Source organism: Perissodus microlepis, chromosome 15, assembly GCF_051167445.1.
Source record: "Perissodus microlepis isolate ML-2025 ecotype Zambia chromosome 15, ASM5116744v1, whole genome shotgun sequence".
Classification (NCBI taxonomy): Eukaryota; Metazoa; Chordata; class Actinopteri; order Cichliformes; family Cichlidae; genus Perissodus; species Perissodus microlepis.
Genome location: NC_140475.1, coordinates 12,671,928 through 12,693,382, shown reverse-complemented (window position 1 = coordinate 12,693,382; position 21,455 = coordinate 12,671,928). Strand labels below are relative to the sequence as shown.

The window sequence follows — 21,455 nt, the reverse complement described above, 5'->3', positions numbered from 1 at the left end:
TAACTTTCAAACACATTCAAGTTTATAAAGCTTTAATTTTCAGATTACAGGAAAAATATCTGCAGACATGCCCATGTACAGGAAGCACGAGGTTTAAGAAGGCAAGCATACTTATGGCACTTTTCTGTTTGAAGGCTACTGCCTACACAATTTGTGGAGGTCCCTTTAATTCCACATGGGAAGATACTGGAATGTTCAGGTTTTTAGAGCAAGCGTATTTAAAATCCTATAAGATTAGGAATAATTTACATTCTTCAGAGACAGTAACATGCTTGTCCATACTTGGTACTAAAAACTATCTTTTACAGAGTTAGTGTTAAACCTTATTTGCCTGTATAAGTAACTGATAGCAGCTGGTTTTTAAATGGAACAGTATTGTCTGCTTGACAACTATTGAATGTAATATGGGCTCTGTCATATATACATTACCAGCATTGTTATATTTAAGCTGCTACTGGTATTATACGTTAGCCATCAGTATATGCTAGAGTTACATATTTGTACTGACAAGACTTCTATCATTAATTCACAAAATTCAAAAGCTAAAACCTGAGGACAGTTGAGTTTAAAATGAAGATCACAGTGAGAATTACAGCACACACTCAGTTTTGCATCAAGTAATGTGATGTAAAGAAGATAAGTAAACTTTCTATTGCGTATTAACCCTGTTGTGTAAACAATGATTTTCAGTATCCATTAAAAAAAATAAGATGAGATCAAGTGCAATATATTAAACAGCACAGAGGTACTTGTCTCAGACTCTTTCTACACACATGGCGATACCCATTCCTCCACCAATGCAGAGAGATGCAATTCCCTTACGCCCTCCGGTCCTCTGGAGAGCATGCAGCAAGGTCACCAGCACTCTGCAGCCAGACATGCCAATAGGATGGCCCAGAGAAATGGCACCACCGCTCACATTCACCTGAAGAGAAAGGGACAGGGATAATTAACATCACTTACTCTAAGGCTGATTCTAACCAGATGAAAGATGGCATACTGTAATTGCACAGCAAGTTGAGGAATCACAGCACAGCAGGCTTGAGTCAAAATCAATTTCCAATTCATATGGTCTTTTCTTACAAAATTACAAAAAACAGTAATACTGTTAAGAATCACCTTTTCTTCATTCAGGCCAAGCTCTTTGACCACAGCAACTGACTGTGCAGCAAATGCTTCATTGATCTCAAATAAGTCGACCTGGTCCAGCTGCCAGCCCGCTTTCTCAACCTGGGAGGAAATGAAAGTTGTAAGTAGTAAAAGATATATAAATAAAATTCCTATTATCATATTTTAATCACTGTAAAATTCTCACCGCTTTCCTAATGGCTGGTATTGGTCCCGTTCCCATGATAGAAGGGTCGAGACCAGCTTGAGCCCAGGATACAATTCTGGCCATTGGTTTTATGCCACGCCGCACAGCCTCTGATTGGCTCATCAGGACAGTTGCTGCTGCTCCATCATTTATACCTATGAAAAGATAAAAGCAGGTTTCAAAATATCAGTGTAATTCTGCTCCAACCTGCTAGCAGATATCTCAGTGTAAGTGGTGGTTCACGAATAACCCTGGAACCTGAAGCATTTCCTGCGGTGACAGTGCCGCTGCTGTCCTTGACGAAGCAGGGTTTGAGTTTTGACATGCTGTCCATGTTGCTACCATGCCGAGGAAACTCATCAACCTTCACCTCCACTGAACCTGAAGGTCAGAGAAACATGTTTGCACCATATGCATCATCGTAACTATTGTATAGAACTGTGGATTAGAAACCTACCTTTTCTGGATGGCACCATGATGGGGACAATCTCCTGATCAAAGTACCTCGCCTTCTGTGCAGCTTCTGTTCTGCTCTGAGACTTGACAGCAAACCTGTCCTGTTCCTCCCGACTGACACCCCACTGCTTTGCAACATTCTCAGCTGATAAAAGAAGAATCAAACAAGAAGTAATGAGTGATACAATGCAGCATACAACCACCGGCTGCTGTGTGAAAACAGATCCACATCCTAACCCGTGATTCCCATGTGGTAGCAGTGGAAGATGTCCGTCAGGCCGTCTGCCACCATGGAGTCCTGCAGGGAGGCATCGCCCATCTTCACTCCTGCTCTCATATGCACTGTATGAGGAGCCTGAGTATACAAAGAAGAAAGCAAGCAGATTGTTTCTTATGCTGAGATTCTACCTGTTTACACAGGTTCACAGGTGAAATAGTGAATTGGTAAGCTTGACTGGCCACTTTGTTAGGTACACCTACTCAACTGCTTTTAGCACAAATAATCAACCTATAATATGGGAGTACATTCAGCTTCATTTTAGAAAAGTGCTTTGAGTAAAAAAGCGGTATATACCAGTCAAGTAGATATCACAAAGTTCAAATTGAACAATTTGTCATACTGTACAAGTATACATACTGTCATACTTTCACAATAAACTTTAAAAATCTCTAAACAATCTGATCGGTTTCCATTTTCATATCTTTCTTCCTCATTCATTACCTACCCTGCTCATACTCTCCATGCCTCCTGCCACCACCACAGTGGACTCTCCAGTCAGGATGGACTGAGCTCCCAGGCACACAGCCTTTAGCCCAGAGCCACACACCATCTGGCAGCTCCAGGCCGGGACAGGGTAGGGGATACCTGCTCCAACACTGGCTTTACGTGTTGGATTCTGCCCATGACCTCAAAGAGAGAGAAGCAAAAATGTAATTGTAGAAGGCTCATGACTGGCTGGAAATATTGCCAAACATGTCAAATCTTTGATGTTCAGTAGACATTCCCAAATCTGCCTTCCTTTTATCTTAGTTTGTTCAACAGTTTCTACCTGCTGTTAGGACATGTCCCATGATAACCTCAGAAACCTCATCTGGTTTCACCCCAGCCCGCTTCAGAACGTCCTTGATCACTGCTGAACACAGGTCATGGAGAGGCACCGTAGACAAAGCACCGTTCAAGGACCCTTCATAAAAATGGAAAGTTCGTTTTACGAAGAAGTAAAGAACTCCAAAATGTTTTTATTTACACGGTGAGTCATTCTGGTAACAGTTTTAGGCCAGTAAGGTATATTTAAGTCTATTCAAAATAGAATATAAGAATGTTTTCTGACAATCTGACAATATCAGCCCCTGAAAAGTCCAGCCAGCTTTCCAAAAGTCAAAACATATTTAATTTAAACGCTTAAAACCAGATCAAGACAATGCAGATGAAAAAACTACCAGTTATTAATTCCAATTCAACTCTATATCAAAGTTAGAGTTGCAAAATCAAGACTTTTTATTTAGTTTATATCTGCAGAGAATAAAATAATACACATAGTAAAATTTGGTAAATGACTGAATTTAATGCCAAATTTAAAAATAATCACATCCTGGTAAGAAATCACGCCCATCTTGCTCCACACAGCGTGCACGTTGTAGGTAGCCAATGGTAGCAGTCTCGTGCTTCGTGGCACTATGACCAGTGAACCAATCAGTGACAGCAAAACACTAGACATAAGAGCGAGCCGGTCTGCATGACTTGGCGTGAACTGAAGGACACGATCCAATTAAGGAAATTAAAAAAATGTCAAGCAAAAGCTGCTAGTGCTAGAATAAATAGTACAGGATATACGCAGCATGCTATACACAAAACAAGCTAGCAACGATAAACGTATTAACAACAGAAATCAGTAAAGCTATCTGTCTGCATCAGTAAGCCGCATTACAGCAACGTTGGGCGAGCTCCTCTTAATGAATATTTTTACTTATTGTGGTTTAGGCTTTACCAATCGGCGTCCGGGCGGCAGAAACGATGACGACACTGTCGGTGCTCATGTTGGCAAGCAGGTGTTTGAAGCTGGAGTCCTCGCTCAGAGTGCTGGTTCCTGTCTGCACACTCGCTCTGTGTCACTACCCGATCCGTACCCCGCATGCGCAAATCTTACGTCACTTCCTCTCTTTGCCAACATTGCGACATTCAATATATTTGAATGATACGGTTAGCGCCCAGTTAGCTCCTAGCATTTCTCAACAGCTCTGCCTCCTTTTCGACTGCCCGGGACATTTAAACAATGGATAATCCGTATACAAACAAATTCATGCTTTTCTCCTCAACAGAGAGCGTCCCCCGATTGAACAACAGCGCCGTAAAATAAGAAGAATGGCGCCTAATTACAGACTTAATAATATTGACTTAGCAATGTGTCACGTGAAGATTCATCAGCCAGATTAAGTGTTTACTGACAATTGACAGTGATAGCGGACATCATCATCACTATTCCAGTCAATCCTCTCCACACAGACAAGCATAAACACACTCGACTATCACTAAATCAAATTTAACACACGTTTGTAATGACGCCAATTCAGTTTACAATAGGGTTCATTCGCTCGGTCAGCAGGTGGCAGTATCCTCGTACACTGGGGAGTAAACTGCCATTAAACGAACAGAAGAAGAAGAAAACATCTGCACATGCGCGGTACGGATCGGGTAGACCCGATTTGTACAGTCCGACTTTGCACATGCGCAGTAAGGATCGGGGAGTCCCGATCCGTAACTATCTTTTTATTTTTCGTTTTTGTCTACATTGTACTGAAATGCTTCATTATTGCAAACATTTTAAGATATACTTATTATTCTTAACATCTTAACAGATACTCTGACCCATAACTATCGTAAAACGCTACGACCGGAAGTAGACACCTTTCGCGCATGCGGGGTACCGATCGGGTTTCCGGTACGGATCGGGTAGTGACACTCTGCGCTGTTGACAGTGCGTGGACGTCTCAACTGTTTTTCTACAAGTGTAACTGAGAAGGGGGCGGGAAGCCACAGCGCCACCATATGGTTGGGAGGATAAATGTTTATTCATAAAAAATACCTTTATCCACCTTGGATGTTTTGTGGAGTCTATTTAATATTTTAGTTATATTTACAGTCCATTGGATTATTGCCATGTTAAGCTTGCACTTAAATTTATAAGCACTTTAACACCCCATGTTTCACCTTTTTCTACTTCTTAGCATGACCCAATTTTAACCAATTGATGCCTGAAATTCACGTTGTATAACAGAGTTTTTAATCTTATTTTCATAAGGCACATAATGAGTTTTATTGGTTCTTAAACATTTTTAAAAAGTGCTGCTTAAATTTTTTCAAGCTCAAAAACCTTTATGTTTTGTGGTAATAACACAAGTCATGGGAAAATGCTGCTTTGTCACAGGTTGTAAGATAAATTACACAAGTCCTTTTACATGTTTATGTCTCCTCTGACTCATCCGATTATAAGGCTACATGAAATAATGAGTTTCCACATTTAATTTAGTTAATAATAGGTTTCACACCATAGTATTAAAAATCTTTATTGGTATTTGGTCAGTACATGAAAAGGACTGAAGTCAGAATAATATGAACATCGCATATGAACTACTCACATTTCAACAGAATTTTTTTTTTTTAACCGAATGGGTTTTTTTTGCCAATGAAAAATTAAAATTGCACTAAAAAAAAAAAAAAAGAAAAAAGAAAAAAAAAAGAAAACACAGGTCAACATCTAAAAATGACCTTGAATATAGCGAAGCTACTGTAATTCAGTGATTTTACTGACTTTTGACAATGACTTACACCAGATGCCTGATTTCAGTGTCAAGAGCTAAAACAAGAACAGCCTAGACGTGCTCAAATAAACATCAGAATCAAACATCCACGCAATTTAAATCTAACATTAAACCATTCCTGTTATATCCCCGTGTAGCAACACAAATGTGACAGAGGTATCACGATGGGCAGGGAGAGAAGGGTGAAAACAAAACATCTTGGACAGCAGTGCTGTGTTAAAGACTATGCATTTGTTGCTATGTCTGTATATGGTATAAAAAAAAAAAAAGAAAAAGAAAAAACAAAAACAAACAAACAGATAATACATGTCAAAGTACACTACAAAACTGCACCATCGCTTGTGCCGGTGTCCAGGCCGTTCTGAGCGTGCCGTGACCCAGCAGTCCTGCTGCCCTTGGTCACCAGGGCAGCCTTGTCCTCATGGGGGTCGGTGGTGGAGTCTGTGTCATTCGAGTGCTGAGTCAATGATGTCTCGCTGCCTGTCGGAGAGTCCACGCTCTCGTACCCCGCACTCAGCTGGCTACCGAAACCCACAGGTCCTCCAATTCTGCCAGCAGCAGTCTGACTCCCTGTCACTTCCTCTGAGTGGTTGGAGAGTTTGGTCTCAGCTTCGCCAGGGCTTGAAACCATGGGGGACATGGGAAAGTCTTCCTCTGTGCTGCTGACCTCTCGGTACAGGCTGGGTGTAGTGGTCTCGCTCCTCTGGGATGAGCTGCCATTGCTTGGACCATTGAAGACCCTTCCGTAGTCTTTGCCCATTGGTTCAGAGGGTGCGCCGGCCTGCTCGGGCTGAGCGGATTGTTCCGCACATGAGCTGGAGGCAGTGGGTGAAGTCCTACTGGGTCCTGCTCCAGCTGAAGACCCCTGAGACTGGGAGAGCTGCTGACGGGTCTCTTTCAGCTGCTGCTGCAGGACGAGGATGGTGCTCTGCATGCCCTCCACCTCCTCATCTAGCTGGATGATAAAGTCATTCAACTCTGGGATCGACAATTCAGGAACAGACAAAGAACAAAGTCAGAAATGAACACAAATGTCACAGGATTAATGGCGCAAATATGAGATACGGTCACAGTTGGCCAGGCTGTAGGGTATAGATGCAATGTTCTCACCGTCTTGGCTGCTCTTAAGCTCCTCACTGTACTTCTTCTGGAGGGCCAACTCAGCCTCCAATTGGGCAATGCGTCCCTGGGACAGCTGCCGACCCAGCTCCTGGTTTTCCTGAATCAGCATTCGACACTTGGCCATCAGTTTCTTCCCTGTTTGGCTGTAAGGGAAACAAGTCTCACATCACACGGTGAACCAGGAGACAAACAACAGGCAAAGAGGTCCCATTGATCTGACCCACTTTGCGATTTGCCAAGGGTCAAAAGAAACTCTTCAACCTGGTTGTCCGTAAACTGATCTAACCATAACACAAATGTCATTAAATCTTTCAGACTTCAAAACAACATCAGGAACCCACTGACACAAATCTGTCCTGTACAAACACATGTCAAAATCCATGGAAAAAACAGACTTTTTTCTGTAAGTGAAATTAAAAGTTGAATGATGTGTATTGAAAATGGTCCCAACTTTCCTGAAACTCAAAAACAGTGTTACACTTTAACTGTATGTTGAAGAAAGGTGGGCATTTTAGTATCGATTCGGTCACTAGCAAACTTTCAATTTTAAATAATCTTGCTACATCACTGGGTGTGAGGAACAAGCACAATGAAAAAAAATGTAACATAGCAGTGTGATATTAGGGTGACCCAGGACATTTTAAATACCAACCTTTAGCTATGAGTAGCAACAAGCAAATGTGCACTGCAAAACCAGGCACAGGTTTTCTGTAACCACTTGAAATACACAGAAAGTAAGTGCTTCAACAGTAAACTCAAATAGCTTCAGGTGCTGCTTTCTCAACATTACAAAAGGTCAAGAAACAGGGCAACAGTCCAGCACACCATTTTACATTAGTAGGTATTGTGGTTGTTCTTTTAAAAAGGTCTTAATCAAGAAGCCAAAGATAACTGACTTCATGTAATGCTTTAAACCATTTTCCCACCATGCATTTGGTCTATAAATAAAGACGTTATATAGTCAGAAGACACTAAAATAGAAACATAATATTAAAGTAAGCAAAGTGATGATGGTAGCTTCAAAGTACCTCAGAACCCTGATCATCATGAACAAATGTTATTTATAATTATAATATATGATTATGTATTTACATCAGTATCATTTACTGGAACCCTCCTCCATTCTTACTCATAACCATTACTGCCTCTGCAGGAGGAAATGTGTTTTAAGATGCTCAGATCTCATCCCCACTTTAGTGTGAGAGCAGAGTAAAAATTGTTGTTGTTTTTTTTTTTTTTAAAGACAAAAAGTAAAACAGACCCCATGAGGGATTCACAGCGTGAACAGTGCTAAGAGCTGTGCTACACAGGTGAGAAAGGAAAATATAATCATCTATTTGTGTAAATGGCTGAGGGAAAGATTGTTTGGTCAATCACAAAAATACACAGAAATACAATCAATACAATCTCATAAACTCATAACAGGACTTCTTGAAGACATCTTTAGTCACAAATTGAAAACAGGACTCCGTGCACCTACAGCAGTGTGTTTTGGTAGGAGAAATTAAGCAAAGCTTAATTCGGCATTAAATCCCATGTGAATATTTTTACACAAGTATTCAGGGAAGGCCAATCATGCTTCTTAGCTCACACACACACTGCAGTAAGTGCTTGTTTCAGAGAAACAAAATCAAATTAAATGCCAATAAAAATAAACAAGTCACAAAATAAAACAAGTAAATACACTCTACCGTGTGCAGGCCCATGCTCAAAGACACAGGCGAATGGACCCTCATGCCTGAACCATAGTCCTTGGTGGACCGAGGATCTGGCTCCGCTCACAGTCTTAATGTCATTTCTAGTGGCTCTTCCCCCAAAGTCTTACTTTTAAATCCTAGAAACTTTCCTCATATTACTGGAATGTATCTAGACTGTCCAAACAGTCTCTGCATTTCTCAGCAGGTCTTTGTGTGGTCTATTCCACTGTTAATGTCTTTTTAACCCAAGTATGGGAATCGTCTTTAAAATGTTCAATTGCCATTTTAGGCTAGGGATCCTCCCTGCCTGACTCAACCTCCATATTACCTCCACCATAACCCCCCTATTTAATAAGCGAACTGTCTGGTTTGAGCGGCGGGGGCAGGGAGGCCATATCCACGTCGGGAAGCGAGTGACCACCTCTTCAGGAACAGTCCGGACTCCTTCAGGCCCTTGGACGGTGAGGGGAACTCGAGGGGAGAGAGCTGAAACACAAGTGTCACCTGACCATACTGTCTTTTCTCTTTAGGTTATGTGATATGTAGCTGGCACAGTGCAAGAGTACAAAAACAGTTTGGGGTTTGTTTGGGTTTTTTTGGGAGTGACTGGCTTTCTGTAAAGTCTGAATCTCGTGGTGAGTACAGCACTTTGTCAGCCTTCCCCCCCACCATTGTTCCTGCATGTCTGCAGTGAGAGTGAGGGTGGGGGGCGTGAGGAAGTCTTGACTTTTCTGTTTTGTTTTGTTTTTTTGAGGGGGATTATTTTGATTGTCTTTACCTATCAGGTGTAAATTTCCAGGCACTCAGTTCATTTTGGGCCTGCTCCAGTTTGTCTTTAGTCTGTTCCAGTTCAGCCTTCATTTTGAGGAAAAACAAGTTGATGGACGGGTCCACCATGGACGACCGCAGTTGGGCCACGCTCGGCTGCTGGACTTGCTTGAGGTACTGGATCTGCGTCTGCAGGATACAACAAACACATGTGAGTAGCAGGAACAGATAAACAAGTGTTTTATCATGGTTCAAGAGAAAATTCTTGGGTTTGGCTCCGATCTCCAGTAGCCGTGTTTTTCCTCTTAAAAAATAAACAAAATGTATAAAATTGGAAATCGCAATCTTCTGATGGCAACTTTTGATGTGGACTCAAACAATTTAAGCATGTTGCCTTCCATCTACAAAGTTTTCAAGACAAAATCTCTAAGTGAACAATTACTTCCAATCATTTGACAGCTGCCTTTCCAGGCCCGGGGAGATCAGACTGGTCCAAAACAAAGAAAAACTCACCTGCCAAAGTTATGAAGACATCAACCATTTTTTGTTGGGGGGTTTTTTGTGTGCGTCTCAAACACATTTAGCTTAAAATTCTGGCATTTCTGTTGAAAACTGTGTCCCCATGCTTTCCATTTCAATGTGACTGCAGGGTTTCCAAGTTTAAAGCCTGTGCGTTGAGCTCACCTCAGCTGCACTTTAAGAATGGCATGTGCTACCATAAAGCAGCTGTTTGATCCACTGAGCTGTCAATCTGGCAAGAGCAAAGGACGCCTCGGCTTGAAATAATTTACTTTTAGCCTCTTTTCCATGATCATGACAGTTTACTAAGGAACGCTCTCTGCTGGAGTGTTGCAAATTATTCAATTCATTTAAATTTAGTAAAAAAGTTAAATTATTTTGCACTTTGAAAACTTGTATTATCAAATTTAGAATATAGGAAAATAATTACTCAGTTTTGACTTGTTTAATAGCAAACTGTAACATCATTACTTATTCACAAAGTTACCGATGTTCTTATCCGTGAAATCTTAATGAAAAAAAGATCACTTAAACGTTATGTTAGAAGGGCTCAATATTCCTATAAGAAATAAGAACTCAAACTGTGGGACAAATAGAAACTGAATTCTATTCAGTCATGTCAAGCGTAATCAAAATGAGAGGAATAAATACATACTGTGCACTCTTGCATTTCCTGCTCCTTGGTGGCAAGTCGCATGACCAAGATGTTTTCCCTCCGCGCGGACTCCTGCTGCTGCTGCTTGAGCTTTTCCTCCGACTCCTTCAGCCCTGGAACGTCATTGGCTGAGGCGATAAAAGCGGTGCAGAAATGCAAAAAATATCAGATTAATTCCTTTCACTGACTGCCACAGACAGCAGCACCAGGCAAAAACATGGTGATTGTTGAGATGCTGACAAGGTTAAATCATAACCATGTCTTATAGCAGGTGTACTTACAACATAGCTCCGCATATTTTGCCTCCAAGACCTGGACATAGGCTTCATGCTGTTTCCACCTGTGATGGGCAGAGCATGTTTTAGCTGCTCATCCAAAACAAAAACACCAAATTCCCCCTACCACATTATTAATCACCAATAGCAGAGCTGTTACCTACCTTGCACACAACTCTTCTCTGGTCAGAGTCTTCATGTCCGATTCACTAAGGCGAACCTGTGTGAACGAAAACCCAAGCACTGGTTACATAAAGAAACCCATTAGAATATTTGGAGGGTGGTGGGCAGGGTCGTGACACACAACAAATTACAAGGGGTACATTAGAATAAGAAAAGAAACTCACTTTCTTGGGTAGAGGCTCCTCGTTGGTCATTGTGAACGCTGTAAGTAAAAACGCGACAGGAGATCAGCAGTAATTACAGCTTGGGCTCGTGTGCTTGAAGGACTGCATCATGTTTTAACGCGATGGCTATCAACACGCAGTACAATGTACAGCAACTCTGCTAACTCGGTACAAAGGCTGTGCCTTTCAGCTAATAGATGACCCTGATGGCATGTGAGGAACACATTAACTATCCCGCAAAACTAAATCAAAGTTAATATTAGCAGTTTATAAGAGCAGCCGAGCCTTGTGTTAGCTCGTGTGACAAGCAGCAGCAGCAACGGACCGCGAGAAATGGAAAATATGCTAACCAAGGTTAACACCAGGCTGCTAATAAGGTTTAGCTGTTTCCGTTAGCAAACTAACTACACGTAACGAAACAGCAGTACCGAGCTTCACTATTTCCCTATGTCCAGCCTGGCAGCATACAAGTCTTGGCTCTGTTTTCCGCTCCTTGTTATCACAAAATGGCGGTGAAGGAAATGACTCCCTCCCTAGCACTCCTTTTCCTGAAACTAGCGGGTTCTGGGTTGCAGATATCGGGCCTTCAGCCATCAAAAAAAAGATCACTTACCAGATCAGTTTCTTTCGATGTTTCTGGGTCCTCTTGGCGTCAGGGGTTCTTTATGAAACGAGAACCTGCGACTTGGTTAAAATTTATGGGGAAGTTATTTGTAGTCGTCTCGCTTCGGCGTGGTCAACAGCATCTTCCTCGCGGTCGACTAAACAGAATGGCTGTAGCTGGGCGCTGCGCCGCACTTGCCTTACTGCAGAGTTCTAGCACAGATAGAGGGAAAGAGCGAGGCTTCTCACTCCGCAGCGATTTTAAGATCATAAAATGTACCCCTCAAATAACAGTAAACAGTAGATATTTTTTATATGATTTTGATGAATTCATGCCCGCATTACTATTTTTATTGTATTATTTTTAGCCTTAGTTTGTATGAATGCATGTTTTTAATTCATTAACTAATGTATTTATGTTAACAAATGTATTTAAATATATACACAGCACAAAGCTCTCCCTTTTGTACTATTGGTAGGAGTAGTTTGAAGAAATATTTTTAATTATTATGAGTCTTCATAAACCTAATTATTTGAATTAATTCATTAAATAAATCTAGAGTAGAGAAAGCCTTAGTGTACCTTGACGTTAGTCTTTGGTGCATCATCGACTGTGAGTTGTACCGAAACTTGTTTCGGCTACTGAAGAAAGAAGTGGTTCTTTTTAGGATCTTGAAATGTAGACTTAATCAAAAATAACTCGAAATTGTGAGATAATAAGCCATATTTTCTTTTTTATTTCAGTTGCAGAAATAACTTTCTGTTGTTCCATGAAGTTGACACTTCTGGTGCATGCTAGAATTGTTCTCAGTTTAGTGTCCACCACAAGTGATTACGTGTTCCGAATTCAAACCTGAGGGTTTTCCCTTTTAAGCAAGCGTTGTTTGCTTCTTAGTGCGCCATTACTCTTAATATAGACGATCTCCGCCATTGCCTCCACTGTTGTGGGGGGAACGTTCACGTGACTCTCTGCTGTTAGTTTTTTATTTTTTTAATTATGCTCGTAGACAGTATTAAGAACTACTCCTTTAAATATATGCTTTGTTTTGCAATAAATAAACAGAGTGAACAGATTTACAATAAATTAAACGGATTAGAATAAAAAATAATTTTTTTCATAACAGTGATATATGCACTTTTTTAAAGCCACGGAAAACTTACTAGAGGGAGGAGTTGCAAAATAATACAGAAGGTAAGGAGCTTTTTTTTATTATTATTCCAGAGTATCGGGATGCGTTTTTAATACAGTCTCTCTCATCTGCCAAGTGTCTCTAATAATGTGTATCGTTGTCACATGTAGCCGTTGACTCTGTGTTTATCTAATTCCCGGACACCCCCACAGCATCGATGTAATGGTACGGTCGCCTCCTCTGTCAACTTGAAATTGCACATTTCAAGGGCAGTTGTAATCAGCGTGTGTATTCCTTCATTCTGTCTATTGAACAGCATTAGGAACATGCTTTGCAGAGCTGGACAAATACGTAGGTAAGATTGTTGTCACATTGTTGAGCATTTGGTGCGTGTACTGCGCTCAAAGTGCATACGGAATGGGGGTTCTTGACTTCTGTTAGCAGCAGTTGTTCTTGAACGTGACAGTTGCTTATTGAGAGCTAGCAGTTAGCTAACCGAAATGCTAACTGGCAGCTCAGCTAGGTTAGCTTATGGCGCACTAAATACAGGTTTTTGTTTATTAAACGCGTAATCATGCCGTTATGAGCTCGTGCATGAAGTTATGAACCGAATGTCTTAATATTGAGCCAGTATCATATGTTCAGTGAACTAATATGTAGATGGCTGTGCTTCAAGAGCTGCATAAATCTAGTATCAACAACAGTCATTTAGGTCAGTTGCTTAAAGCTAAAACTAACTGAAAATCCTACCTCTGATACCCTGCAGGGAAGTAATTTGGTACGGTTTAGTTGCACAGCCTTGTCAATTGCTCCTTAGCCAATTACTCGTTGATTAGGAAACTAAAGTTTAAAAGTAGTTCTGTTTGGTATATCTCAATTTCTGTTGGAATGTATCCCTAAATAACTGAATAACAGTTTTCTTGCTGATGTCATGACATTTTCATGATGCCATGCCTTATTTCATGCTGTATTGATTCATAATTTGTTTTCAGGTGTGCAGCCAGCCTCAGCCACACTATTAGCAAGGTAGCTGCATCGAGGCAGAAGCATACTCTCCCTGACCTGACATACGACTATGGTGCCCTGGAGCCCTACGTCAGTGCAGAGATCATGCAGCTGCACCACAGCAAGCACCATGCTACATATGTCAACAACCTAAATGTTACAGAAGAGAAGTATCAGGAGGCACTTGCAAAGGGTATGGGCAGAGTCGCATGATATTTCACTTCGCTTGAACTCGAATTGAAAATGAAGACTTTAAAAGTAGTTGTCTATATGAAGTTGTAATTAAGATTCTGATACGTACGTTACAGTTTTTTCCTTAAAGATTTTTCCCCAAAACATAAACGTGTAAGAGTTTGACAGAAGCTGTATGTTGTGTATATTTGACTTACATTTTTAGGAGACGTGACAACACAGGTTGCTCTCCAGCCTGCTCTCAAGTTTAATGGAGGCGGCCACATTAACCACACCATCTTCTGGACAAATCTCTCTCCAAATGGTGGAGGCGAACCACAAGGTAAGACAGAGAAATTTACAAAAATTGAAACAGGGTTTTGTATTTTGTTTGTTTTTCTACTCGGGAGTGGATATTGAACTTAAAACCAACAGGAGACCACAAAATGTCTGTTAGATACATGAGTATTTATGTATCTGTTAACTAGCAGAGTTGCCTGTGCAACTTGGTAACTTGCTTGTCTGTCAAGGATTATAGTTTCCTTCCCCCTAGTGGTATGAAACTGTATATGACCAGACTAAAACTATTCATAGCCAGTTAACATATCATCTTGTCTGTCTTTAATCAGATCACTTCTCTGAGACATGATGACTCTTATTGAATGTGCAACTTCATTTTATGACGTGCTAAAAAGTTGATTAATATGGTTGCAGAGTTTGTTTGTTTTTATTGTTGCATAATGACTGAAAATTGCACCATTTCCTAATTGGCTTAAAGCTCAGTTTTGTTAATATGGAAATTGAATAGTACTCATGGCCACTGGTCAAATTTCATGACAGAGTTGGGGGAATGGTTGCATCATCACTTGGATGATGCAACATTTCTTTCACTGAAAACACTCCAGCCAAGACATTTGTGTTGTGCCATTTCACTGAAGCATACACATCTGTTTGACAACTTTGTAGGAGAGTTAATGGAGGCAATCAAACGGGACTTTGGCTCCTTTCAGAAGATGAAAGAGAAGATGTCTGCTGTTACGGTGGCTGTGCAGGGCTCAGGCTGGGGGTGGCTTGGCTTTGACAAGGACAGTGGAAGACTTCGCATTGCTGCTTGTGCTAACCAGGATCCTTTGCAGGGGACAACAGGTCAGTTGGACTTTTTGTGATTTGGTGCTATATAAATAAAACTAAATTGAATGAATGCGACTTGACCTTCTAACTGCAACATGGCCTATTTGTATTAAATTGTTCCTTATTTTTTGGCGCTTAGGTCTCATTCCCCTGCTTGGTATTGATGTATGGGAGCATGCTTACTACCTTCAATACAAGAATGTGCGACCTGACTATGTGAAAGCTATCTGGAGTGTAGTCAACTGGGAGAACGTGAGTGAGCGTCTTCAGATGGCCAAAAAGTAGAAGCTGATGCACAGCAACCACTAAGACTTGGATCAAACGGTAGTTGCCTGCATTAAATCAGACTTATGACAGTTCAAATCTTCAGAAGGTAACTGGCATTTAAACTGTCTTTAAAATTTGTTTTTTTTTTTTTTTTTGGTACATATATTGTACGTGGAAAAGCTGAAGCTAGCGGGCAAGTACTGTTTATCTCTGGTCTGTTCTCAACCGCCAGTAATTTTGAAAGCGCACAATAATGGACAACTTTAACATCAAAGCTGGCTTTTGCCATTCTCACATCTTATGAGTGGCATACTAGGTGTAAGATAACATGAGTGCATATTCAGATAGCTGTCTCAGTCAGGTTAAGCCACACTAAAATCGGACAATGTTATTGCAGTCCTTGTATTTGCTGTATGATAATAAAAAGCAGAAATTGTAATAAAACAGTTGTAAAAGCTTGATTATTCTTTCTTTCCTTTTTTCATTACTTGCAAGATTCTAAAATTTCACTTTTTTCCCCTCTAAGCTATAAGAAAAGCTGGAGTTAAAAATGCAGTTCTAAACTTTAGTTTAAATCCTCATGGCCCCATTATAGGGCAGTGTTGAATACTGGTCACTGAAGCTCATGTTTTCAAATGCATTTTAGCTCAATTGGTGTTAAAAGATGGATGTCAACATTGGGTGGTTGTTGTTGTTGTTTTCCTCTCCTGTCTAGCACTTTAGAGTTTCACCCAAGATGAGTTCAGTCCAATCAAGATTTAAATCCAGGCAGGAAATGTATAATAAGCACATGAATGGGGAGGCATTAAGTACCTTGATTTCTTAACAAAGGTCATATAAACCTCACGATTCTGTCAAGCTGAAAAACTTTAGGTTTTATGCCTACATAAGGTCATAGTGCTACTATTTACAATGTTGCCAGAAGAGGGCAGTGTTCCCTTAACATTTGTGCTTAGGCTCCTGCTGTGTATACAGGACTGTGCAAACTAATTTACAAAGAGCCAAATCTTTGTGTGTTTTGGTTCAGTGAAAACTGGACAAGATGACGACGACGACTACCTGAAATTCATGTGAGTAGGGGCAAACAAAAACAAAGCCGCTTGCTGTTGACGGAAATTTCATCAGAAATGATCTCAGTGGAAGGGTGGCTTTTCATGGGGAGAAAAGACTGAGGTAATCCAAATTACACAAGAATCAAGACCTGTACAACAGTAAGTGTCTACAGCCATCTGTAAAACACAGTGGAGACTATCATGGTTAGAGCTTTAATTCAGCCAGTGGTGTTGGAGGTCTTATCAAGACTGATAGAATTATAAATGCAGAAAAGTACCAACAGATTTTGATCCACCATGCACTACCACCTGGAAGGCATCTGATTGGCAATGGCTTCATTGTTCAGGATGACAATGATCCCAAACGCACTACCAATAAAGTAAAAGCATAGCTGGATAGGAAAACACACAATGAATCACTATCAGTCATGCATTGGCCTCCCCAGAGCACAGACCTCAACATTATTGACACTAACAGAACAAAAGGCAGCCAGCATCCAAAGAAGAGCTTTTCCTTCAAAAAGTCTGGAGAGAAAAAAAAAAAAAAGAAATGACAAGAAAACATGGCGAAGAGAGTTCAGACCACTTTAAAGACTAAAGGTGAACACACCAAATATGAACTTTTAATAGAATTGAAACTGTTCTTGCTTTATATACAATAAAATCGCACTCATTTCCTATTTCACAAACGAAATTTAAAGAAATATACACAGAACTATATATATATATATTTTTTAGAGATGCTTGATAATTAAGTACTTAAAGTTAATTAGTGTATAAGACAATGCAAACAAGGCTGTGAAACATTTCCAGTTTTGAATTATAAGCATTTATCTATAACGTTTAAAGTACAATCAAACAAAAAAGCTGATGTAGTTTCTATACAAATGGCTTCCATCTGCTTTATCATATATAAATGTCTCCCCTCCTCGTCTCATTGAGTAAGACTGACCACTTTGCCAGTGGGAATGTCACATTTGAGATATATCATCCTTTTCCTGGCAGCTGTCTCATATGTAGAGACCTGAACCAGTTTTCAGTGGACATTATGAGTTCAAGCACACATTGACCAGACTCGCCGCTGAGACTAGAATCAGGAAAAGTTTTGGGTTTTTCTGAATTAGCTATTTTTCAGATCAGAATTTGCCAACTGAAAGAGTTACTCAACAGATCAGTAAAAATGAAAATGTCATTTGATTTGAACTCTGAAAGTGCATCAGTGGGTTATTACCCACTGGTGTAGCATGAGTCTAATGTACCGTTGCATGGACTATAACTTCAACAGCAGACTTACAGGGTTTTTGTAACAGATTATGTACTAAAGCAAGGAGGATTTGGATTCATCAGAGCAAAAAGTATAAGCACACAAACAGGATTGGTCTAATTTGTGACGTTGACATTGCCAGCCTTTAAAAACAGAAGTCTCCAAATTTATGAGAGGATGACTCTAAATGTGGCCTACTTTTGCTCTGTAAAAGTTTGAGTATGCCAAAAAGTATTTCCCTCATCTACGAGTCGTAAAAAAAAGATGGAACTCACACAGGATAGTTTCTTTAGCTTCTGGAAGGGAAGAGAGGAAAATCTTGAGCAAACGTCTCAGTTGCTGAGTTTAACTCCTTTTTCAAAAAGCACCTTTGTTCCTTACCCCTCTACCCTCTTCTCTTTGTACTGCTTTTCCCTAAAAAAGTGCATCCAAGACTCAAGTAATATGTAGACAAACATGCATATATATTTAGCTTTGTTGCCTATCCCCTTTTCTTCAGAAACGACATGAACTTTCACATTTTTATACACACGTTTCATAGGAAACATAAGTTCTGCTGTCGTTGTGGTTTCTCGCACACAGGCATGCAGCGAGACTCGCATGCGGCTGAGTCTCGCATCCTGATTTTTATTGTCAGGGCCTTTGGGGTGGAAATGTGTGCCCAACAAATACTTTGGTCTTTACTGATTAAAACTGTGGCCTCTACTTCCACACTCTCAGACTTTACATTTTCTTCCACAGTGCTGTTTAAGGTTGTCACAAATTTGAACCACAAATGTTGGGTGGGCAAGAAAGAAGAAAAACAAAGAAGCCTTCAAAAATAAGAACATAATATTCAGTCAGACTTTGCTCCCTTCTTCCCTTTTCAAGCCTTTTATTGTGTTTTCAAACACAAAGTGCTGACAGATGCATGCAAGGGAATGTCCAGAGTTCTTAAAGTGGGTCGTTTTTGTTCGCTGAGCTCTCTCAGTTTTTGCTCGGATCTTTAAAGGTCAGGGTAGGTGGAGTTGGAGCTAGATGACCTGACCTTGTGTCTTCTGTTTTGCTTCTCTGAAGGCCTCAGGGACTGTCTGCTTTCAGGGAAGAGTAGATAAAGACTAAACTTCTGTACTCTTGTAGCACATTTGCTCATTCCTTAACTTTTTTATTTTTATAACAAATGTTTATTTTGTACTTTAACTGAAAAATGATCTGTGTGCTTCTAAAACCTGACTTGCTTTTCATATGACGGCTTCCTGAATAAATGTCAGCATCTTCAATATCTTGTCTGCCTCCTAAATCATTTTTCAGCTTTGTCATCACATTTCTATGATCCACCATCCTGTCCTCCAACCAGCAAAGCTGACCCGTGGTGTTTCTCTGTGTGAACTGCCCTACACAAGCTGTCATTGTCCCATTTGGACTGGAAAAGCGAGGTGTCAACACTAAGGAGGTAAAACTTTCCAGGATTCGTCGTCCGTTGTTCCTGGCAGAGAGGGCGACGGAGCTAAAATTCAGGGCACCCGTTTGGGTCTGAGCCTGAAACTGAGTGCTTTAGAGAGGGAGCTCTTCAGCAGGCACCGCGAGCCAGGAACCAGGCAGCAGGGTTTTGTGGGAAACTTTGTCCATCTCATTTTTGTTTAAAAAAAAAAAAAAAAGACCAGACACACAAACAGAACTTGAACATAGTAGAAAGGCACGCAATATGCTTCTTCCTCTGGTAGTGCTTCATGTGATCGTTGACATTTCTACAAGTGAAACACTGTGAAAAGTCTGTGCTGCAAAGAAAAGAAAGGAAAAGACTGTTTTAGCGAGAGGGTGTGACGGTGTCTGGTTAATTCTTTGCAGTTATGTAATAGTCACTCGCACCAGTGAGTCCAAAGGCTTGTGGACATCGTTTAGGCAGCAGAGTGCGATAAATCACTGCAGGCTTGGGGTCATTTGGGTTTATGTGGGACTGATCCAAGCTTGACAAATCCACACGAGCTCACTGACTTTTCATTTAAAAAATGAAAAGTTCACCACACTGCCAACTGTAGCTCATGAAAGGATGCTAACTGTAGACCTAAGATCCCTTCTCTCTATGAAGTGAACAATAGTTCGTGGATAATTTTTCATATTTGTGGATATATAACACCGGTAGTGTGTTCTTTTAATCTTAAAAGTGAGAAGTTTTGAAGTCAGACATTTTCTTTGTATGTATTTTCCTTTTCCATATCCATCATTTTTTTGAGCTGCTTCCTCTGTTTCTCTAGTATTCGTCTTGGCAATTAAGCTTGAATGAGATTCAATCATTTCTTTGGATTTAATCAAGAGAGCGGATAGGTTTTTCTGTCAAAAATTGGCTGTCTTCTCTTCTCCTTTACAGAGTCAGCACTCGGCAGATCCTTTTTGGCTGGGTACTCAGGATGTCAGAGGAAAGAAACTAAAAAGAAACAGAGAAACTGGAGGACACCCAAACACTGGAGTATTAAAATACAATAAGGTGCCTTCATCTGCAGCAGACTTGACTTCCTTATGGGATGGAGCTATTCCCGGTCTAAAATGACCACGCCCAAAATCATGTAGCTCCTGGTGGTCTTGTAGAAGAAAATCCGTAAACACATAAATATTGTTTCAATGTTTTAAAAGAGCTAACAGACAGTAACGTGATAGGCAACTTGTTTTTTCTTTCCCTTTCTTAAAAGATTAGCATTCATCACACTACATACAACCCTGTGAGCTTCGTGCTGAGTTTCTAAATATAAGTCAAACTGTGAGTAGAGTAAATACTCGTTAAGTGCTTCTTATAGACTATAAACAGAAAATGGGTTTAGTTTTCTCTGAATGTATAAAATTGTCTGACCAAAATTTCACTGCTTCTTACTCAGTACACTTTTTCTTAATGGGTCTTAGTCTTAGTTGATGGTTTCTACTTTTCTGTAGTACACTATATTTATTTTTTATGGTCACATTTAGAGTAAAATACAGAATATAGAATATAGAATAAGGAAGGAAATTTTTACCTTAAGGTTTTCTCAATCAAGCACATCCCTTGTTCATGACATACATTTTGAAAACAAAACAAAACAAAAAAATTGGGAAAAATTAAAGAAGAAATATTATGCTGATATTTTTCAATAATAATCCACAAACCAGTTGGTAACAGAACTACCTGCATGTTTTATACAGTTTATGGTGCCACCCTACTAGGTTGTAACAACTTTGTCTGTGAAAGACAGTTGTGTTTAGACAGAACAGAGAAATTCTTGTGTCCTTCTATATTATCTCCAAGGATCAGCTGTACAACAGTGTACTGGATTTAAAAACAGGTAAGGATTTTTTAGTACCAGGTCAACATCTTGATAGAAAGAAGTTCAATGTCACAGTGGGACAAAATTGCAAAATTTAATAAAGATCGAAATCATTTTATTGATTCTAAACAATTAATAATACTAGACACCCCTAACTTCTTTAGACTTTGCTAGGAAAATGGGAAATAAGAGCAAAGATTTATTAAAATGTGTGCAAACATACATGAAATACAGTATATAACTTTAAAAAAAATAGAGTTTGTACAATTGCAATGAGCTTGAAAGTCAATATTTGGTCTGCCCACCTTTATTTTTCAACACAGTCTTAACTCTCCCAGGGAAGCTTCCTTTTACTTTCTTTAAATAGTCTTCAGGAATAGTTCTCCGGGCTTCTTGAAGGACAGTCAAAGATTTTCTTTGCATGTTGGCCTCCTTTTGTTCTGTTTTCTGTGAAGATGATTCCACACTGCTTCAATAATGTTGCGGTCTGGACTCTGGGGAGGCCAATCCATGATTGATTGTGTTCCATTGTGCATTTTATTTTATCCAGGTATGCTTTTACTGCAAGATCCCCAACACCACTGGCT

At 40.1% G+C, this 21,455-nt stretch overlaps 3 protein-coding genes across 3 annotated transcripts; 1 reads left to right on the top strand and 2 right to left on the bottom strand.

The window, feature by feature from the left end:
- Positions 1–15: 15 nt before the first annotated feature.
- On the bottom strand, positions 16–3,910 carry acat2 (acetyl-CoA acetyltransferase 2). Its single transcript, XM_084953402.1, has 9 exons — positions 3,760–3,910; positions 2,821–2,955; positions 2,497–2,678; positions 2,009–2,126; positions 1,773–1,916; positions 1,574–1,696; positions 1,316–1,470; positions 1,120–1,230; positions 16–925 (listed from the first exon to the last, which is right to left on the bottom strand). The coding sequence occupies exons 1-9, from the start codon at positions 3,806–3,808 to the stop codon at positions 755–757; spliced, it is 1,188 nt and encodes a 395-aa protein (XP_084809528.1). The 5' UTR covers positions 3,809–3,910; the 3' UTR covers positions 16–754.
- Positions 3,911–5,319: 1,409 nt separating this feature from the next.
- Positions 5,320–11,790, bottom strand: wtap (WT1 associated protein). Its single transcript, XM_084953735.1, has 8 exons — positions 11,587–11,790; positions 10,974–11,011; positions 10,791–10,846; positions 10,633–10,691; positions 10,352–10,479; positions 9,188–9,366; positions 6,701–6,855; positions 5,320–6,568 (listed from the first exon to the last, which is right to left on the bottom strand). The coding sequence occupies exons 2-8, from the start codon at positions 11,001–11,003 to the stop codon at positions 5,910–5,912; spliced, it is 1,266 nt and encodes a 421-aa protein (XP_084809861.1). The 5' UTR covers positions 11,004–11,011; positions 11,587–11,790; the 3' UTR covers positions 5,320–5,909.
- A 1,138-nt stretch (positions 11,791–12,928) lies between these two features.
- sod2 (superoxide dismutase 2, mitochondrial) lies at positions 12,929–15,741 on the top strand. The gene is made up of 5 exons (XM_084953580.1): positions 12,929–13,061; positions 13,699–13,904; positions 14,109–14,225; positions 14,849–15,028; positions 15,153–15,741. Exons 1-5 carry the CDS (start codon positions 13,033–13,035, stop codon positions 15,296–15,298), a joined length of 678 nt encoding a protein of 225 aa, XP_084809706.1. The 5' UTR covers positions 12,929–13,032; the 3' UTR covers positions 15,299–15,741.
- Positions 15,742–21,455: the final 5,714 nt, after the last annotated feature.

Excerpts from the sequence above, each read along its gene's own strand:
- acat2 (XM_084953402.1), bottom strand. The coding sequence starts at position 3,808 with ATGAGCACCGACAGTGTCGTCATCGTTTCTGCCGCCCGGACGCCGATT. Across the intron at positions 1,917-2,008 it reads CTACCACATGGGAATCACGG|CTGAGAATGTTGCAAAGCAG; the intron begins GTTAGGATGTGG and ends TTCTTTTATCAG. Across the intron at positions 1,471-1,573 it reads CACCGCAGGAAATGCTTCAG|GTATAAATGATGGAGCAGCA; the intron begins GTTCCAGGGTTA and ends ATCTTTTCATAG.
- wtap (XM_084953735.1), bottom strand. The coding sequence starts at position 11,003 with ATGACCAACGAGGAGCCTCTACCCAAGAAA. Across the intron at positions 9,367-10,351 it reads AGGAAATGCAAGAGTGCACA|ACGCAGATCCAGTACCTCAA; the intron begins GTATGTATTTAT and ends TGTATCCTGCAG. Across the intron at positions 6,569-6,700 it reads GCTTAAGAGCAGCCAAGACG|AGTTGAATGACTTTATCATC; the intron begins GTGAGAACATTG and ends TGTCGATCCCAG.
- sod2 (XM_084953580.1), top strand. The coding sequence starts at position 13,033 with ATGCTTTGCAGAGCTGGACAAATACGTAG. Across the intron at positions 14,226-14,848 it reads TGGTGGAGGCGAACCACAAG|GAGAGTTAATGGAGGCAATC; the intron begins GTAAGACAGAGA and ends ACAACTTTGTAG. Across the intron at positions 15,029-15,152 it reads TCCTTTGCAGGGGACAACAG|GTCTCATTCCCCTGCTTGGT; the intron begins GTCAGTTGGACT and ends TTTGGCGCTTAG.